The following is a 19,049-nucleotide window of genomic DNA, read 5'->3' as shown; positions in this document are numbered from 1 at the left end:
ATACTCATCGAGGATAGGGACACAAAATGGATGCAAGTTAATATTTTATTACATTTAGCGTATGTTTAGGCGACACTAATATTTGTTTCCCAAGTAGTGTCTCCAATGACGACAATTTACTCACATTTGCTTTCCCACGTAGTGTTCCCAAAAGCGACGCTAAGTTTAATTATTGTTGGAGATCCTACATCGACTAGAGATTATGACATTTCATAGTATATAAGTGGGTGCAAACTTCACCTTATAAGTTGATTTTATGAGGTTGAATTAGACTTAAAGTTCATTTCTTAATATAGTATCAAAATCATTTTGAGTCTATCCTTGCGATTGTTTGTTGGGCTTATTAAGCCACCTTTTATCGTTCCATTATCAGACTATCCATAATATATAGTTTCACGCACGAGTTGGTAGTCTCGGCGTGAGGGAAGTGTGTTGGAGATCTCATATCGATTAGAATTAGAACATTTCATAATATATAAGTGGGTGCAAACCTCACCTTATAAGCTAGTTTTATGAGGTTGAGTTAGACTTAAGGTCCACTTTTTAATAATTATTTAATTTATATCCATTTTAGTGTCTCGAACCTATGTTATAGTTAAATAATATTTTTTTTTTATGTAAGCTTAGCCAACGCTATCTTGTAAATTTGTGTCCCATTGGAAGTTATTTCTAATGCATAGCCATCAAAAGATTAACTTCCATTTTTATTGGGACGCTAAACTCACGCTAGCCCCATGTAGTGTCTCTCTTTTACTATTTGCGTCACTCTTTTGGGGACTCTACCATCATTATTTTTTTGTAGTGATTCATCATCACTTTTCTATTTTATTTTTCTATTTTTCTTAAATATAAAAGTAATGTTTATATTTCTCTTCCTTCCAAACTAACTATGTTTGTGACAAGTGAAAGATGATAAAAGAAAAAAAAGAATTCATTGATTAATAGCATCAAAGAAAAGAAAACAATTTCTTACTCGATGCATATTTATTGAAAAAATAGATATTTTTCTTCTCATTTATCTTATTCTCAACTTATACCATTTATTTTTACTTTATTTCTTACCTATTTGTCTTTTTCTCTTATTTAACAAAGGAAATAATTAACAAATATATGATATGTTAAGTTCATGTGTTTAATTGCGAGTCATCATCTTTCTATCCTTTATTTTCCTCAAATCATGAATAAAATGTCTTATTGCATTTAAATCGTAAGTTACTCTTATTTTTTAATTGTGATATTTTTATTATTTTATATACATTTTGTTTTATTTCACTTTTTTTTTTCAATCAAACAAACAAAATTATTGTAATTTTATATATATATATATATATATATATATATATATATATGCATACCAAACTACTAAAATAATCATTTTTTATTACTTTTCTATGCCTTTTCCTTTTTGCCTTTCATTTTTTTTAATTGACTTTTCTTGAAGAAAACCATGATTCACTCTAAAATGGATTCTAAGGTTATGATTTTGAAAATATTTGGACCCTAAATAGAACGTGTTTAGTAGAGACATAAGATCTGGAAGCAAAGTTAGAGTGTGATGTGAAGTTTGTCATCAACTTTGTAATAAGAGACACCACAATCATAATGACAACTTCTACTTGGACTTTAGTATTTCCATTTTTTTTATGATATCACCATTTTGATATTAAGAAATATTTTTTAAATTAAATCCATGATTACTATTGTATTTTTTTTTTTTGCATATATGTTAATTTTAAATATATTGAATAAAGATATAAGATTATGTTAAAAAGTGAGAGATTTTTTATATTAAATTTTAATTGATGTAGAAAGTGAGACAAATTTACTTATAAAGTTGTATATAACACAATTGTATTCAAGAATGTAATGTAGTGTGTGACTATTTATTTTAAAGTTGTTTTACTATATGTGTTCTTCAACTTCTAATTGAAAATGGCTTAAACTAATTATAACAAATACATTTTACTTGCTAAATAAACTTATAAAAGTATTAATCAAATAATTAAATTATCATACTATATTATTTTGATATTTTCCTAATTTAAAAATAGTTAAAAAAATTAAATATTATGACCACTTAAAAGTAGTGAGAGGAGGATAATGTAGACGACAACTTCTTCAAAATGGCAGCAAGACTTGGAGTTGACAGTTACGACAACGACTCCTTATAGGTAAGGAGTGGTCACAAGACGACTTGGAAGTGTTGTTGTGAAGAAAATACTTTTTTTTAGACATTGATCACATGACGACTTTAAGGTAACAAACGAGATAAAAAAAGTAATACACTATACAAATGTTTTGGTAAATTTTTTTAATCCCTTATCTTGTCAGATTAAATATTATAAAAATCTTCATCTGACTTAAAGAAAAAGAACTTTACAGAAACAAGTTTTTAAAAGAATTTTTGACAATGTGTCTATAAAACACACATGTGTGTCTAACGTTCTTCTTCATATGCTTATTTGTGATTGTTTCAAAATTTAAATTATATTTTTCTTAGCATGACATTGCCTTTTTTTTATTTGACAATTTAAAAATGCTTTAAAAATAGACAAGATATAAAAAAAAAAGTTGATTTCTACACCTATTATATCTTTGATTATGATTATAACTAACATAAAATTTGTAGATAATATCTATATATTTTTATAATTCAACATCAGTTATATACTTAGTGAAATAGATTAGGCATGTATTCGAATTGTAAAAGTAGTGTAGAATTGGTATTGGAATAGATGTAGATAGTGTAACTAAAATAGAAGGAATATCTGTTTTGGAAAGAGATCCTGGTAGATCTTCTATACTTGTTATTGCATGTAGCTGGACCACACAAATCACACAAAGACTCCACATTTTGGGCCACAAGGATATCATCAAACTCCTAATTCATCCCCAAACTGACAAAACATTTAATCATGCCAATTGTCAAAGATCATCAAATCTATAATCCCATACATCATTTCCTATTACCTCAAAACATAACTTTCAATTTATTTACCAAAAGGAAGAACCTAATAGTGAGTTGATTTCAGAAGTGTAAAATGTGATATGTTTTAATCTCAAATTCATAAAGATAACATGTTAAGGTCAATTACAACATTTGAGGTATTGTTCATTTTGTAATTGAGAGTTTCATCACGGTTTTGTCCTTAAAAGACACATCGAATTATTAACTCTGGTTTGTTTTTATGTATTTGCAATGAGTAGAGAGGGACTAGTGAGTGCTTATTGTGTTTATTTCAGTGGCTTTGAGAGTATGAGAGAGGATATGGGGGAGGGTGAGAACATTTTTTTATTCTTCACACAAATAAAGAGAGTAACACTGGTATTTTAATCAAATACCTTTGTGCATGCATTTTCAAAACATAATTATAGATATAATATACAATATACAAAATCAAATATTAGATAAATTTATTTAACAATTTCAAAAATATTTAATTATACTATTAATAACAACATATAATTATAAATAATGAAAATAATAAAATAAAATTATAATATCAACAAAACATATATATAAAATAACAAAGGTATATAATAATAAATATTTTTTTCATAAATTTTAATATATTTAATAAATTTATTTCAACTTAACACAAAATTATTTTCTATTATATTTTCTAATTTTTATTAAAAAGTACAAATAATTATTAATATTATATATTAGAAAAATTTATTTAACTCAAACATAAAAAAATATATCATAATTCATTATTCAAATATTTTTTAATAACAAAAATAAGTTTATAAACTTACATTTTACACCTTTAAAATAATTTTTAAATTCTCTAACAACGATCACATCATTCACATATTTTAATAAATCATCATCACAAATTCATTCTATCATCCCTCAATCCAAGCAACATCACACATATTCTCTAATCCTCACAAATTCACTTCCTTCTCTCCTCACAAATCTTCTTCTGAATCCAAGCACATAAAAAAAGAATATGTATATGAAGTGTTTTGACCTCGAATTCGAATTCTAAACAATATGGAACTAACGAGTGTACCAAAAGATTATCCTTTCCATTTTGAACACCCAAAACTATGTTCACTCAAAGAAGAGGAAGAAAGAAGTTTTGTGAGAGTCTAGCAGTTTCAGAAATTGAAAGACACTTTCATTTCTAAACCAACCAAATAAAAATGATGATAAGAGTGAGAGAGAGAGAGAGAGTAAATAATTTAGTGAAATGTGTTGGTCCACACACTTCAAACGAAATGAATAACAAGTCCTGAAATGGAAGACAAGCCATGATAGAGAGTTGGCATAAGCACCGTTTTCTTGAGTCATAGAACAAAGATTTACTATTAGAACTTGAATCCATCAACATTGATTACACTACTGTACTTTTTGTCTCACTCACGTTGCAACTTCCAAGGTTTCTCATAAAAGCTATGCAGCCATCAATGGAGAAAACCACATGGGTGGCACCACCCTTATCATACCCCATTCCTCCTTGTTCTCCTCTTAATTCTTTCTTTTACCCATTATTATATTATTTCACCACTACCACATCATAACTTATTACAATTTTATTCTTCTTCTTTTATATATACTATCACTCAATCATCAATCTTAAATTATTTTTATTCTCATTCATGTCATTTTGATGAATCTTCAATTATTGTTTTCAATCTTCTATATGGCAAATTAATGAATCAATGTGATTTTGTATCTTTGATAGCAAATCACATCATTCAACTCTTTTTCTTTTAACCAATTCTCATACAAGACTATACTAGTTTAAATTAATAAACGAAAAGAAATAAAAATAATATTAAACTTATCCTACATATACATTGTTATGGAGATATAAATTATATTTATTACTATAATTATTTTTTATCATATTGAAATTCTTTAATGTACACCATTAATGTATTTTAAGATCATATTTAGTTATAATCCTAACCTATACTAAAACTAAAAAAAAAGTTGGTGTACAATTAAAACATTCGTTACAAATGTTATATATATATATATATATATATATATATATATATATATACTAGAGACTAATTTTAAAAATAAAAAATTAGTATATTAGTTAAATTATATATTATTTTAGAGACTAAGAAAATTATTATTATTTAAAGTGTTTATATTAGGGTTAAATATATTTTTTGAATGCAAAATTGATTTTTGTTCATAGTCCAAACTTCAGACCTCGTGAATACTTGTACTAAGGAAATTATTGAATAGGAACAAAACCTAATTTTGGGTGAAAATACATAAACGAAAAACATATTTAATTATTTGTATTTGTATTAGTAATAAATTGCTTCTAAATTGATATTTAATTAGCTACCAACTAAGTAGATTCTAAAGTTGATCACTAAAATCTTGATAACTAACTAAATTTCAATTTAAAAACTATTTATTAACAATAGAAACTACTTTAGATACCACTAATTTTTTTAGTTTATAAAATAATTTTTAATTTAATTAATATAGTAACTAATTATTTTTTATCTTTAAAATTGGAGTTTATCTAATGATTTTTTTTGTGAATTAACAAAAGAGTCTTACAACTATAACTTTTTTTAATTATTTTATGTTACATTTCAATTTATTTTCAAATTATGTATTAAACACTATCATTTATATTATATTGAAACTATGTGTTCCTTCTCTTTTATCTTAAACAAATTGAGAATTGGATGTAATATATAGATTCGTAGTTATAAAGTTTTCAAATTTACAATTCTTTTTAGCAATAACATTGATTTTCTACCAAAAACAATTTTTCTCAAATTTAATATATATATATGCGATAAAAATTATTTTTCCAAATATCCAATATAGTTGTTTATTCATAATTTGAACTTAATTAAGTTTTACTAATCCAAGTGTTCAGTGGTAGGTATTCACAATTTAAATTTTGACAATAAATCTTGATTAACCTTAATTGTAAATTTAAACCAATGGCCGACAATAACTATAATTTGAGTGAGTTTGATTAAAAACAAAAGAAAGATATTGTTAAGATGGCATGAGACCTTAGCCACACGATGCCTTATCATTTGATTGATACTTGAAGTACATCTATGATGTATAATTCTTTTTTACTTTATCCAAAATATTTTTTTGCAAAATTGTAAAAACAACCTGATATAATAAACACTACCACTTATGTATAAATATTCACTAAATAATTTAACCCTATAAGTTTTTTTATTTAATGGATGTATGTTATTGTTAAGTAAAAAAAATTATCAAATGATTATATATTGTAATTTTTATTGATTCAAAAAGCGTTCAATTATAATATATATAGACTTCTTGAATGTTTATCAAAATTGTATTAAGAAAATAACATTGATAAATAAATTATTCAAATTCTTATATATTTAAATACGATATCAAATAATTTTGAATTAATGCATTCTAATGACAATTTATATAAGTTATACCAAAATTATATGATCATCTCCAAATGTAAAATATATTTAACATTTCAAGTATTTTAGATTTTAAATGTTTTTAATGTAAAAAATAAGATTAGAGTGAAAGACCAATCACATTTAAATTTTAATTAAGTGCTAAAAATAATTAAATACTAATAGGTCATATTTCATCTAAAAGAAGATTATTTAGTTCAACAACAAATCATATCAAACACAAGTGTTGTGTCTCAGATAATACAAATCATACAATACAATTTAATATTTTCTTACATCTTATAAGCATAACTTAAGCTAATTTCATATTACTCAAATATTTGTACACTCATGTTATGCTACATAACATACTCATTTCTTCCTTCTAACCAAAGTTGTTTAAGTTCAAGTTAACATCAAAATCTCTCAAGACACAAGTTAAAGTTGTTTTCTTCAACAATTTTATGACACAAAAAACATTTCAACTCTGACTCAAGTATCTACCATATATAATGTGTACTTTTTACCATGAGTTGGTACAAAAGGTTATGTTACATAGAAAAGTATTGAGCGTGATCAAGGCATCTAAAGTTACATGGAGTACATTTAATTTAACGTCCATATTCAAGTTCGTCACATACATAAGGAACATACATGAAAGTTGAAGATGTTTGACCGTCACACTACAAAAAAATCATAAAAAAACAATTAATTTTAAAAACAAAAAATAATTAGTTATTATATTGACTAAATTAAATATTATTTTATAAACTATAAAAATATTAATATCTAAAATAATTTTTATTATAATAAAAAATTATCAAATAGTTTTTAAATTGATATCTAACCTTAACTACTAATTATTTTATATTCTAAATTAAACTTTATAGTGATTAATTTAAAATCTAGAATAGTTAATAACTAATCTATCAATTTAAAAACTAATTTATAAATTTTTACTAATAATAAATATTATTTTATATACAAATTTTATAAAATAGTATATAAGTTCGTCAATATTATAACAAATATTTTGTTATCACTAAAATGAGATGTTAAAAAATATTATGTTTTTCTTAATTTTGTTTTTGCCTCTACTTAGCTTCGTCATTCATTTAAAACTCGAGAGCAATACTAGTAAAGCACTTACTCCTTATAAAAATAACCATTTTTATTTTTACTATATGATTGTTAATTGTATTTATTTGAATTTACATGTTAATTAGTATAATGTTAAAGTTTATAAAAACATAATGGATCTTTGAGGGTTGAGTGCACGTACATTGTTACCATTTTTGGTACCATGATGCAAACACAATTATCCACTTGCACGTGTTATGCCTTCTATGTCCATGCATTAGAGATCATGTCTTGTGAATAACTCCAAACCAAACCAAACACTTTTACGTTCATCTAAGGGATCGTTTGGTAGACAAACTTTATTATTTCTATGTTGCTAACATTTAATTCCTACAGAATATTGGATATGAAAGTTATAACCAATTGGGTTGAGTTGACTAGACACCATTAGTGTGTGAGTTTAATCATTATGTCCCTTTATAATTTTTATTTAAAGAGATTATTGTACTTGTAATTAGTGTGCAACAGTAAAGAAATGAAAACCTAATAGTTGTCCGTGAATGTAGGTTGCAGTTGGCGACCGAACCACATTAAATCTTGTCGTTTCTGCAGTGGATTCGTGATTGTGTTGCTTCCGCGTGCGTTTTTCCCATCACACAAGACTACAAGAAAATCATTAATAAAAATAATTAATGTTAGAGATAAAAAAAATTAGTTGTAACTAAATTAGAGACCATTTTAGATACTTAAAAAAATTATTGATTTCTAAATTAGTTTCTATTGATAAATAGTTTTTAAATTGATATCTAATTAGCTACCAAAGTTTTTGCTACCAAATTTAAAATTTAAATAATTAATAGTTGAAACATTGATAACTAATTAGATACTAATTTCGAAACTATTTATAAATAATAGAAACTAATTTTAGAAATCAATAATTTTTTTAGTCTATAAAATGATTTCTAATTTAGTCACTATACCAACTAATTATTTTTGAGTTTGATGTTCTTGTAGTACATATTGTATAGCTATCTATTTTAATAAATAATATAATTATTTTAATTTAGTAGAGAGTAAAATTGTGTGGTTAAAAATGACAAAAAAAAAACAATTATAAAAAATTGTATTCTCCTTGTATAATGATATAGATAATAAAAAGTTATTTTTTTACTTAAAAATGACAAAAGAAACAGTTATAAAAATTTGAATCTACTGGTATAAATCATCTTTTCGTTTATATCTCCCTTAATTTCTTTTACAAACATATAAATAGGAAGAAAACCAATAAAGAAAATATCAAAATAATTTCAATAAATACAAGTCAGCATATTCCATTGGTTAAAACAAGTTTAAAGAAATGTCGAATTGAGGTTCTCTTTTGATCTTGGAAAATAATCTTACTTTTTATTTCATAAAAAAATGAAATATACAAACTCCTTTTTAATTTCAAAAATTTAAATAATATTAATTATGTTTTAATTAATCGTATCCTTACTTTTCAATAAATTTTTAGTATATATATTAATGTAAAAAGACAATAAAAACCTTAACTATTTTATTAAAATTAAAAAATTATATTATATATTAATTTCTACATACAAACTTTACTTAAAAAGTAATACATAGAAGTATTAACCTTCGAAAAATTTAATCATTTCTACACAAGCTCCAAATTTAAATGAAAGAAACCAACCAATTCATAATGATCCTTCTATTAAGCAAGATTGTTTCCAATGATAAACATATGTTTTAGACAAAACTATTCAATATGGGAAAATTGGTAAAAAACATTCCCAAAAAAAAGAATGGTGGCAGATGAAATTTTCAGGTTGCTTGAACAGCACTGATTTACAATCTGTGCCATGCAGTATGGTGGCGAACCAAAATGCTATTAAGAGATTTTCTTAAAATTGATTCATTTAGGAACAAGACATTTTAGAATTTGGAGTTTCTGATACTAGGTAGGATATGTGTTCATATGATGCCACAAAAGTAACAAAAGATAAATTGTTCTCACATTTTACCTGTTACAGCTTGCAAAACAATCTCAAAATCAGTAGATTGTAATCAATAAGTTCGAATTTAAATCTTCATATTTACTCAATACTCTATCCTAAATCTTTGTATGAACCCAGTGCTGTTCAAACTGCTAATCACTTCTTTAGCCAAACATAGGCTAGTTATGACCTCATGATCATTTTCATGAATTCAATGTAAAATGAAAACTAGAGACTCCATCACCATGCATGCTTTCAAGTTATCTATGACACTGATTGGAACCTTATGGTCTGTCAGAAAGCATCTTATCAATTTGACCATTTTTGTTGTACAGATCCACAATTTTCTTAGCATATGTAGGCATGTGCCTATCAGCCCTGCAAACATTTTTACATTTCAAAACAACAAACAAACTTGATATCCTTAACATCCAAAGTAAGGGTCTGCAATAAATTATCCTAACTTTGAAGAAAGAAGGAAAAAACAATTTCTGAATAACATTAGAAGCTTGTGGATAATAGATGGACATATATGTTTATTCTATGTAAATTAAGGAAATAGAGTCGAATAGAATCTGTACAAATCGATTCCATTTAATCAAAATTATAGAAAAGGCTTCAGGACAAGGATTGCTCTATGAAGATAAGGGAAATAGTAGAGTAATTGTGTATTGTGTGTATTTCATGAGAACCAAACATACAAAGATTATTGTCATTTTGTTTGGGAGTTGTTGTCCAAGGAAATTTGCACGAAATTTGTCAACTCCAATGATCAACTTGGAGATATTTTGACAAGTTCTTGAGAGAACCTCAAATTCAATTATAGGTTCCAAGCTTGGTATATGATAAGTATGATCCAGCTTGAGGGGGAGTGTCATAATTGCTTAACTTGTGTGAAGGGGTTAACTTGTTAGAATAGGTTAAATCATCTTTTGTATTACCTATCTGGCACCTATGTGCAGATCATTATATCTTTTTGTATTTTACTGATGTAAGAACCCATATAAATGAATGAATCAACTAAGAGATAATTGTGCCCTCTTAGACATTTTTCCGTTCTTAAGTGTTAGAAGCCCTTCCTCAATTTTGATAAAAAATGTATTGTTGGTTGAAGAATTGAAGCATAATCTCTAAGAACAAAGAGTTTGGGTGGAAATTACTATGCACTTGATTAGTTGATGATCATAATGAAAGTGAGGGGTTTAGCAACATGGTATAAGGAATTTTAGTACAATTCTGAATACTCTTTGATAATTTTGCTGTAGAAAAAGAATATGTTATACATAGTCTATATCTATTATCTATCCTAAGCTAATTAAGGAACTAAAATCAAATAGAATCTGAGAAAATGATCAAATATGTCCTAATTATAGAGTATTCAGAAAGAAATCTGAACAATATGATCAAATCACACAAGTTGATCAAATCTGAACAATAGAGTATACTCTACATACCTTTCCTTGCCCCACAAACGATTCACGTAAAGATAGTTGCGAATGGTATGATAATCAAGTGAATAACGTGCAAATTCAAGACCCTTAGGACCGATCTGAACATAAAAGCCAGAGCCAAAAATATTGTTATGCCGTGCATAATATACTTGTAGAAATGGATAAAATGCTATGAATCTTTTACCAGGTTTAGTATAAAAGCCAGCAGATTTCCAACAAATTTTGGGGCAGGTTGAGAAGGACCTCTTCCTGATCAAGAATTTCAAAGAAAGAAGTAACCAAAACTGAAAGTATATACAGTAGTACTGATCAAAACAAACAGAGAAGAGAAACTCTAAGCCTAAGATAATATAATAACTCTCATATTCTATCATATGAATTGATGAATCCATAAAATCCAGTTCTATCACAAAGAACATGTTATATACCTAACTTTGCTTCATCATCAGCCTTAACAGTCTCCATGACAAATGGACGCCTATCCCCCTGAATCAAATGGAAAAAATCATACTCTTCTTCGTTCTAAAATAAAAACAATATGCTTAAATGGAAAAGTATTTACAGTGCTAATTGTTGGAGTAATCTCTAGTAAGTTCTCCACTAGACTCAACATCTCTCTTCCACGTTCATTCCTGTCATATCAAGAGCAAAATATACAAGGCTCAACCCTTCCAAAAAGCAACCCTTCAAGAAAGAGTAATGCATGATTTGGCCAATAAACATTTATGATAGATGAAGAGCATATACCCAATGATATTGTGCAAAAAAAGAGAGACATGGGTTTTTAAGTCCATCGAGTTACCTGACTGTAACATATTGTGGATGTTGTGGCATGCTGATTCCAGAATATTTTGGTACGCCCATATATCCAACCACCATGTCCTGAAAATTATTTTTCTAGTGTCAAATAACCGTTCCTTAACATGAAAAAATATGCACAAACGTGTGAACATCAAGCAAATTGGCAAAATTGGCAATATACAACAGTTCTTCATATTTCACACTCACATAAAATCAAAAGTAAATGGAAGTTTTTTTCTTGGAGTTTCTAGTTACATATTAACAAGATCAAATTGAGGGTGTATCACGCATGAAAATTTGATTCTTACGAGAGGATAAAAAATGCATATGGTTTTTAAAGAATGAAGAGAAGTGAGCTCATACAAAATATTCTTTTGAAGTCTATCCTACAATATAACAAAATAAATGCATAGATAAAATATAATATCTAATCAATAAGTTGTCATAAGTCATCTCATTGTTAGACTATATTGCCATCATAAATGCAACTTCAGATCAAATTTAGGCAATAAAAGGGAGCATGTAAGCAAGTGAAAGTATAAAAGTAGTAACATATATAATCCTTAATACCAACTGAATAATTAGTCAAGTTTATGGCAAGTTATTATGTCTTATATTTAAGGAATAATTAACCAAAACCAAGTTTGACATAATATTTTATAATCAAGAAAAAAGGTTGAAACATTTTAGCATCATGGGAAGTGATTAAACAATATATGGTGAAAGAATTTGGCAGGTGAACAGTTTGTACTTTGTAGACAGCTTTACAAACACTTAGAAGCAATTAACACAGTCCTCCTCTGTTCAAGTAAAATATGCATGTCAAAAAGACAAGATGGTCAAGCAGATAAGAACTTACAGCTAAAGCATTTGTATAGTCAAAACAGCTGCAAGGAAGAAAAATAAATTGACAACTTAGTGTAACATATAATGAAAGAACAAATAAGAAATTGAAGTATAAACAAAATCATGATTCCTATATATAAATTTCAAGCCATCACATTAGACAAAGTAAAATAACAATTACCTGTAACAAGATGGGGCAATAACATCAACCAAATCATTTGCTGGCAGACAGAAATAAGGAACCTGTGCAGGGTAAGTTTTGAAACTGAACAAAGTTTCATGCTTGAGAAACCCATAAACAAAGTAAAATAAAGGGATATTGTATACCTCTTCTATATGACCATCCAAATGCTTCAAGTGAACCTGCCAGAATGTTTGAAAAAGCAACTTAGGAACATAAAATAAACTTGGTAATAGAGAAAGATGTTATGATAAAGCACCATTCTAAATAAATCAATTTGTTATTCTACTATCATAAATTATCAATTTATTTTCCACTTCAAAACCAAAATGTTCATTTGTCCATAACTGCTCTAAACCAGAAAGGATTTTTCAGCTGAAAACCTTGTAATCTTGCATAAACTCATAATGTAGAACTGTTTCTGGTGATGTACTCGCAGCTTTTAGAAACTTATCCAGCCCTTCCCTAGTACCGTTGTCCACTGCAGAAAGAGAATTTTAGTACAAGTCCATTTTTTCAAGCAAGAATTTACAATATTAAACAGATCCACTAAGAAATTATTGATGTTACTGATTTTATAAATATTCAACAAATGATTTAAAGGCTTATAGCCAAACACTGGACCTTTTCCATACCACAATTTGTGCCTAGAACATAGAGCTTATCCAAATTTAAGTGATGCTCCACAGATCTTAACGCTGCAATCGAAGAAATTATTCTGCATTACAACATTACAAGTCACGATGGAGAAAATGATGAAAATTTGCAAAAAGATGTATCTTTATAGTAGCGATACCTTGCACCTGGCAACCTACCCCACAGAAAAGAAGACGCTTGACACCAGCAGCCTATCAGTAATGAAAATTCAGAAAGAATAACTATGAATGTAATAGGTTTCCTCTGAAGAATACATCTGATAAATTTTATGACAACTGAAATTAAGGAACCAATAAGCTATATGCAAAAAATATCATGGGCAGTTGACAGGTTGTCTTTTATTTGTATCACAGGAAAAGTTAAGATCTATGTTTCATAGAACTTTCTAGAAGTTAAAATTTCCTGTTGTACATCTAAGACACTCTTGAATCAAGAGCTAGATTACAGAGCTCTCTCTCATCTAAGAGGCAGAAATATAATTCATCAGATATATCCAGTGCAGAGCAAAGAATAAATTTTTGGAGAACCCCCAATGCTCTTGGGCAATATGCTAAATGAACAAAATCAGGAAGGAGAACATTAAAATCACAAAGGAGAAATTGAATACCAGTCTTGAAATTAAATGTAATGGTCTCAAAAGAATAGAATGGATTCAATTCTCTCCAAAGCCAAGGTGCATCGAATGAGGAAAATATACCGGATGCAATCATTTTGTTTCTACAGCTCATACAGAATGCCAAAACAAATGAATCTCACAGAGAATATCCTTAATACTTTCCTCATTTGTATCTTTCAATATCTCTTATATTTTGAAGAAAAAGGTCAAAATGCCCTTGGTTTTAATTCCCATATATTGTTTAGCATTATTATATCAACATATTTCATTCCCTAGTACTGCATTCACATTCATTTACTAGCCTAGATTCATTTGAATGACAGCTTTTTCAGAAGCTTTTTCATATTTATAGATAAGCTGGTTTACATAAATAATTCGGAATAATACACAACTAAAAATTTTATACAAGATTTATCCTAGATCATGACAAATTCTTTCTCCAGTGAAAAGATATTTTGCACACCTCAACAAGAGCCAGGGTATTGAGGTTAGGTGATAATGTTGGCTTGACACCTTTAGCAGCCAACACTTCCTCAGGTGTCCTACAAGAAATTTGAAGAAATAAACAGTGTTTTAAAAAAGAAAAAACCTTAATATCATGATGGGAAATTAACTTAGATCCATTTGACATTAAGAAAATGCAGACCTTGCTAAAACAGGTCTTGGAGTGAATCTGTCATCAGGATCACTATAATAAAGAAAGTTACACCAAAGGCATTAACAAAGAAAAAGTCAGTTTCAGCAATAAAAAATATAGCATCTTATTTACCATCTAGAATTGCAATTATGTTCTATTACCTTTGTACACAAATGACAGCCTCCACCATCCCTGATTTAAGCATCTCTATTGCAATGGTTGTTACTATACCAGTCCATTGAGCTCCTATAAACAGAAAGAATTTTATATGTAAAACCTAGTCAAGAAACCTGGTCTAAATCACTTGGAAATAAACAGAACTTTTGTTAATATTCAAATGCCAAATAAGAAAAAGTTTATATATATATATATATATATATATGTCCATATATATATGTCCATATCAATATATTAAACAGTGATCTTTTCATCTTATTGAAACCAAAAATCAGTTAATTCCCCAATAGATGCTTAAACAATTCTCCATTTTTTTAAATGATAAAGAATGCTACAGCATCACTTTACAGGCTATAATCCTAACTAGGTTAAAACTATAACCTATATCAATCATATACAGCATTCCTGATAGCATATTCCTCAAACTCAACCAAAAGAAAATATGGTAACCATCCTTTTAGAAAATATAAAGAATAAACATCCTCATGAGTCATGACTTCTTGGTTTTCCAGAGCAGCATAAAATATAAAATCAGCATTCATCAAATTGGTCTCCAAATTATGCAATAATTTAGACCCTTTATTTAATTTACATTTCACTTCAGTTCTCAATTAGTCAAATTTGTTTCACCTAACTTTATGTACTATTTCTGATAAGGTCAATGACATTATGCATTTGAATAACTAAAGGACTAAATGTATGCATAATTTAATCAGGGACTAAATTGCGAGAAACCCATCTCCAAGGACCAAAATATCATTTTACAAGTAAAGAAAACCTTTATTGCCAATTGTTGTCCTAAGTCTGAAACCTCAATTGATAAAAAATATCAACATGTGAGAAAATTCCTTCTTCTTGCATCTAGTCTAATTCTCGCCATATTCCTTACGCCTCAAGATTACCACAAAAGACTACGTTAAACGCAGCAATGAATGGAAATCACTAGATCTTAACCTGTAAAAGCTTCATATTAAAAAGGTAATCCATCAAGTTGAGGAACCCAAACTGAAATCCATGCAAACTACAAGTGATAAAAAATCTTATATAGCATTACTGAAAACAACTTTAAAGTAACTAGCCACGTACAGAACCTTGACTACCTTGAATCTGTAACAATTAGGATTAGCAACCAGAACCAAATATCAGAAATTCAACTAGAAATACCTTCTACAGGGAGAACTTTCCGAGCATATAAAAGTTCCTCATATACCCCTAAGTAGGTCTCGTCCAAGTTATCAGTTTTCCTTCCTCTACCATGAACAACAGGTTCCAGTCTCTGAAAGGGAAAACAATTGGGAGCACAGAAGCAACTTTAGTTAGGCAAAATATTTTTACAAGACTAAAGTTTCCAATTAGAAGCAAAGTATGGTAATAAAAATACTCATGTAACATTCAAATTAGTCATACATAATTTGAAGTTCAATCACCAAAGCCAAAATAAAAAAAACAAATAACTATTGCCTATTGAAATTTCAATTTGACATGTGGGTCTGTTCAGAGGGGTTTGTCCATAAGTTACTAATAAGAGAGAAAAAACTGAAATAAGTTTCTCAATAAGTTCTAACTTATGCCTGTTAATTCATAAAAACTCTCTCAGAGGTATCATCATTTGAAACACTTTATAAATCTTATATTTAAAAATAAAACAAAGGGTGTCACCTAGCTTATGCATTGCAGATATATAAGCAATAGAGGAAAGAAAGAGACTTACTTCAATCCTAGACATTCCATCTCCCAGGAAAGCACATGCATTCTTGACATGGGCAATGTAATATGTATCACACAACCCACAACGACTGTCCCAAAAGAAAAATAACAAAACCAAACCATGAGAACTAATAACATAGAAAACTATGTAGCAACTAGAACATTTTCCATAAATAAATAAAGGAGTTCATGGTTATGCATTCTCAATGTAATAGTCTGTTAATCAGAAATTTATGACTTTCAAGACAAATATAGTAAAAGTCAATCACTTATCATTATACATAATGATTTATGCTTAAATTATGTGTAAACTTCTTTACTCTTTCAAATACATACCCTATTTTTTTCTGAATAAAATGGGGGTAACTAACACAGACACACAAACACAAAGTACATAATTATATACCTGCAAGTATCTTTTGCTGGATAGATGCCACCTGGTGGGATAGGTTTGGATTTTTTCCTCCAGTCCTTTCTCAAAGAACTATCTGTATCTGCTTCCCAGATGGAAGTAAAGAAAACAAAAGATGGATGAGAAGAGAATCAGATTAAGCATTTGTGCATGCAGAGTAAGAGAAATTGAAGGGTTTGTTATGAAGGATGAACCTTTAGATGAAGAAGAACGAATGGTGAGGGGAATTGGTAGAGATAAGGCAGACATAGTTGAGTTGAAGTGGAAGATTTGATGAGTGACAAAGTAACTTAGATTGTGCACTGTTTTAGCTTCTGCTCCACTAGTTCATAATGATGTGGCCCCAACATGCCACGTACAAACAAATATCTAACAATTTTTCTTCCTTTTATTTTTTTTAAATATTAATACCTTTTATATTTTAAGATGATTGTACTTTGAGTTTTATTATTTATAGAAGTAACAATACATGTTATTATTGAAAGAATTTTATTAAAGCAATTTTATACTGTCAATAAATGTATTATTCTTATCTATTACAAATACAAATATTGATATAATTTATCTAAAAATAAACTAAAATTTTATTAAAAAATAACAAAACAGCAAATTTAAAATTATTTCCAAACATTTAAATTTCGGTTATTTTAAAATGGCGAAGTTTATATTATAAACAAAATTGAAATATTTATAAAATACATTTAATTATTTAAAAATGTTACGTAACCTCTATAGAATGTTTGTTGTATTTATTATTAAAAATATTTTCAATTTATTTTTTTCAATCGGTGGTATAAAAGTATTTAGTTGCACATGTTCATGTCCTGATAGTGTAGATGACACATATTTACGTATACGTAAAGATTTCTATGACTTGCTTACAAAATAGGATTTTCTTTGTCAATTTTTTAGTATGTAAGATTCTTTTAAGTATGTTTTATTTCCTAATTTACAATGTAGGTCTTGGTTAGTTTTATTTTTTTATTTTGGCCTCTTATTTAAACATTTAATCATGTTTAAATTTGCTTTAATAAAATCTAAGCATTCTACAAGCATAACCTTACTAAAGATGTCAACTCGTTAGTGTGCCTACAAGTCAATTAATTGTTATAATTTGTATTAGTTTTATATTTTTTTCTTAATCGAAACCTTAGCTTTCATTAACTTTGGTAGATATTTTAGAAATTCTTAATCACAACTTCAATTTACTTTTGCTGGAAATAATGAGTCACTGAACATGTACCCATTTTCACAAATATTTTGTATTTGATGTTTAACATTTTATCTAATTAAAACAACGTATGAAAATAATAAAATTGTTTACTATTTTCAATTATATCTATTGTAATATCAGCATTTATGATAACTAAAATTTACTTTGAATCACAAAACATAATCATATGATTTCACCGTCAAAAAATATTTATCGCTTTTTAAAAAATACTTACAAATCCGTGAAATTCTCTTATAATTTCACATCCTATAAATATTTTTTTTTAATTCAAATGAAAAAAATCCTAATTATAAGTTTTTTAATTTTTTTCTTAAATGATTATATTACAAAATCTCTTAAAATCTACAGGACCTTTTTTTTATGTAAAAATATCTTTTAAAATCTCAAATGAATACTGCTCCCTAATAATGATAATAATCTTAGGAAAAACTTTAATAACTTCCAGTTAAATTGTTATTTTATTTTTAAATAATTGTTTAACTCTTTAATGACATTTCACGTATGGAGTTTTTTAACAGCCCTTTTGGAAAGTGAATTCGGAAAGGATTCCAAAACTAAAAAATAATAAAGCAAATAATAAGGTAGAGAAAGGGAAATGGTACCTATTTTTTAATAGGGAGAGATGGCGAGTTACTATTGCACTTGTCGTCATGCTGGTGTGCTAAAGAATTTTTATGTTCAAATTTTTAAAATAACCTTTTGGAATAAATTGTAAATGGCTTTTGGGAAAACATTTCAAAATGATTATGAAATATTCTAAAGTAAATAATCTGAGATACTAAATATGAATTTCAAATTCTACATTCTAGAACAAAATCAGAATTTTGAACGTAGTTCTTCCTGTGACTTTTCTCAAGGTTAAT

At 27.5% G+C, this 19,049-nt stretch overlaps 1 protein-coding gene across 2 annotated transcripts; it reads right to left on the bottom strand.

Moving 5' to 3' along the window:
• Positions 1-9,403: 9,403 nt before the first annotated feature.
• HCAR (coenzyme F420 hydrogenase family / dehydrogenase, beta subunit family) lies at positions 9,404-17,286 on the bottom strand. 2 transcript variants are annotated; one of them, XR_016523078.1, is made up of 19 exons: positions 17,147-17,272; positions 16,947-17,034; positions 16,545-16,629; positions 15,998-16,109; positions 14,818-14,902; positions 14,666-14,707; positions 14,483-14,561; positions 13,543-13,594; positions 13,371-13,444; positions 13,130-13,227; positions 12,893-12,928; positions 12,747-12,808; positions 12,579-12,606; positions 11,721-11,800; positions 11,481-11,550; positions 11,347-11,404; positions 11,103-11,167; positions 10,922-11,016; positions 9,404-9,845 (listed from the first exon to the last, which is right to left on the bottom strand). XR_016523078.1 is itself a non-coding variant. In XM_068637756.2 (19 exons), the coding sequence occupies exons 1-19, from the start codon at positions 17,199-17,201 to the stop codon at positions 9,752-9,754; spliced, it is 1,347 nt and encodes a 448-aa protein (XP_068493857.1). In that variant the 5' UTR covers positions 17,202-17,286; the 3' UTR covers positions 9,404-9,751. The 2 variants fall into 2 exon arrangements, 1 of the variants encoding a protein (XP_068493857.1); XM_068637756.2 differs by having other exon boundaries at positions 13,382-13,444; positions 17,147-17,286.
• Between the last annotated feature and the right edge of the window lie 1,763 nt (positions 17,287-19,049).

The sequence above is a fragment of the Phaseolus vulgaris genome, chromosome 7 (genome assembly GCF_051622355.1).
Source record: "Phaseolus vulgaris cultivar YP4 chromosome 7, ASM5162235v1, whole genome shotgun sequence".
Lineage (NCBI taxonomy): Eukaryota > Viridiplantae > Streptophyta > Magnoliopsida > Fabales > Fabaceae > Phaseolus > Phaseolus vulgaris.
Note: the sequence above shows the minus strand (reverse complement) of the source record. Positions and strands in the feature narration are given on the sequence as shown.

Excerpts from the sequence above, each read along its gene's own strand:
- HCAR (XM_068637756.2), bottom strand. The coding sequence starts at position 17,201 with ATGTCTGCCTTATCTCTACCAATTCCCCTCACCATTCGTTCTTCTTCA. Across the intron at positions 12,809-12,892 it reads TGGATGGTCATATAGAAGAG|GTTCCTTATTTCTGTCTGCC; the intron begins GTATACAATATC and ends TACCCTGCACAG. Across the intron at positions 9,846-10,921 it reads CGTTTGTGGGGCAAGGAAAG|GGCTGATAGGCACATGCCTA; the intron begins GTATGTAGAGTA and ends AAATGTTTGCAG.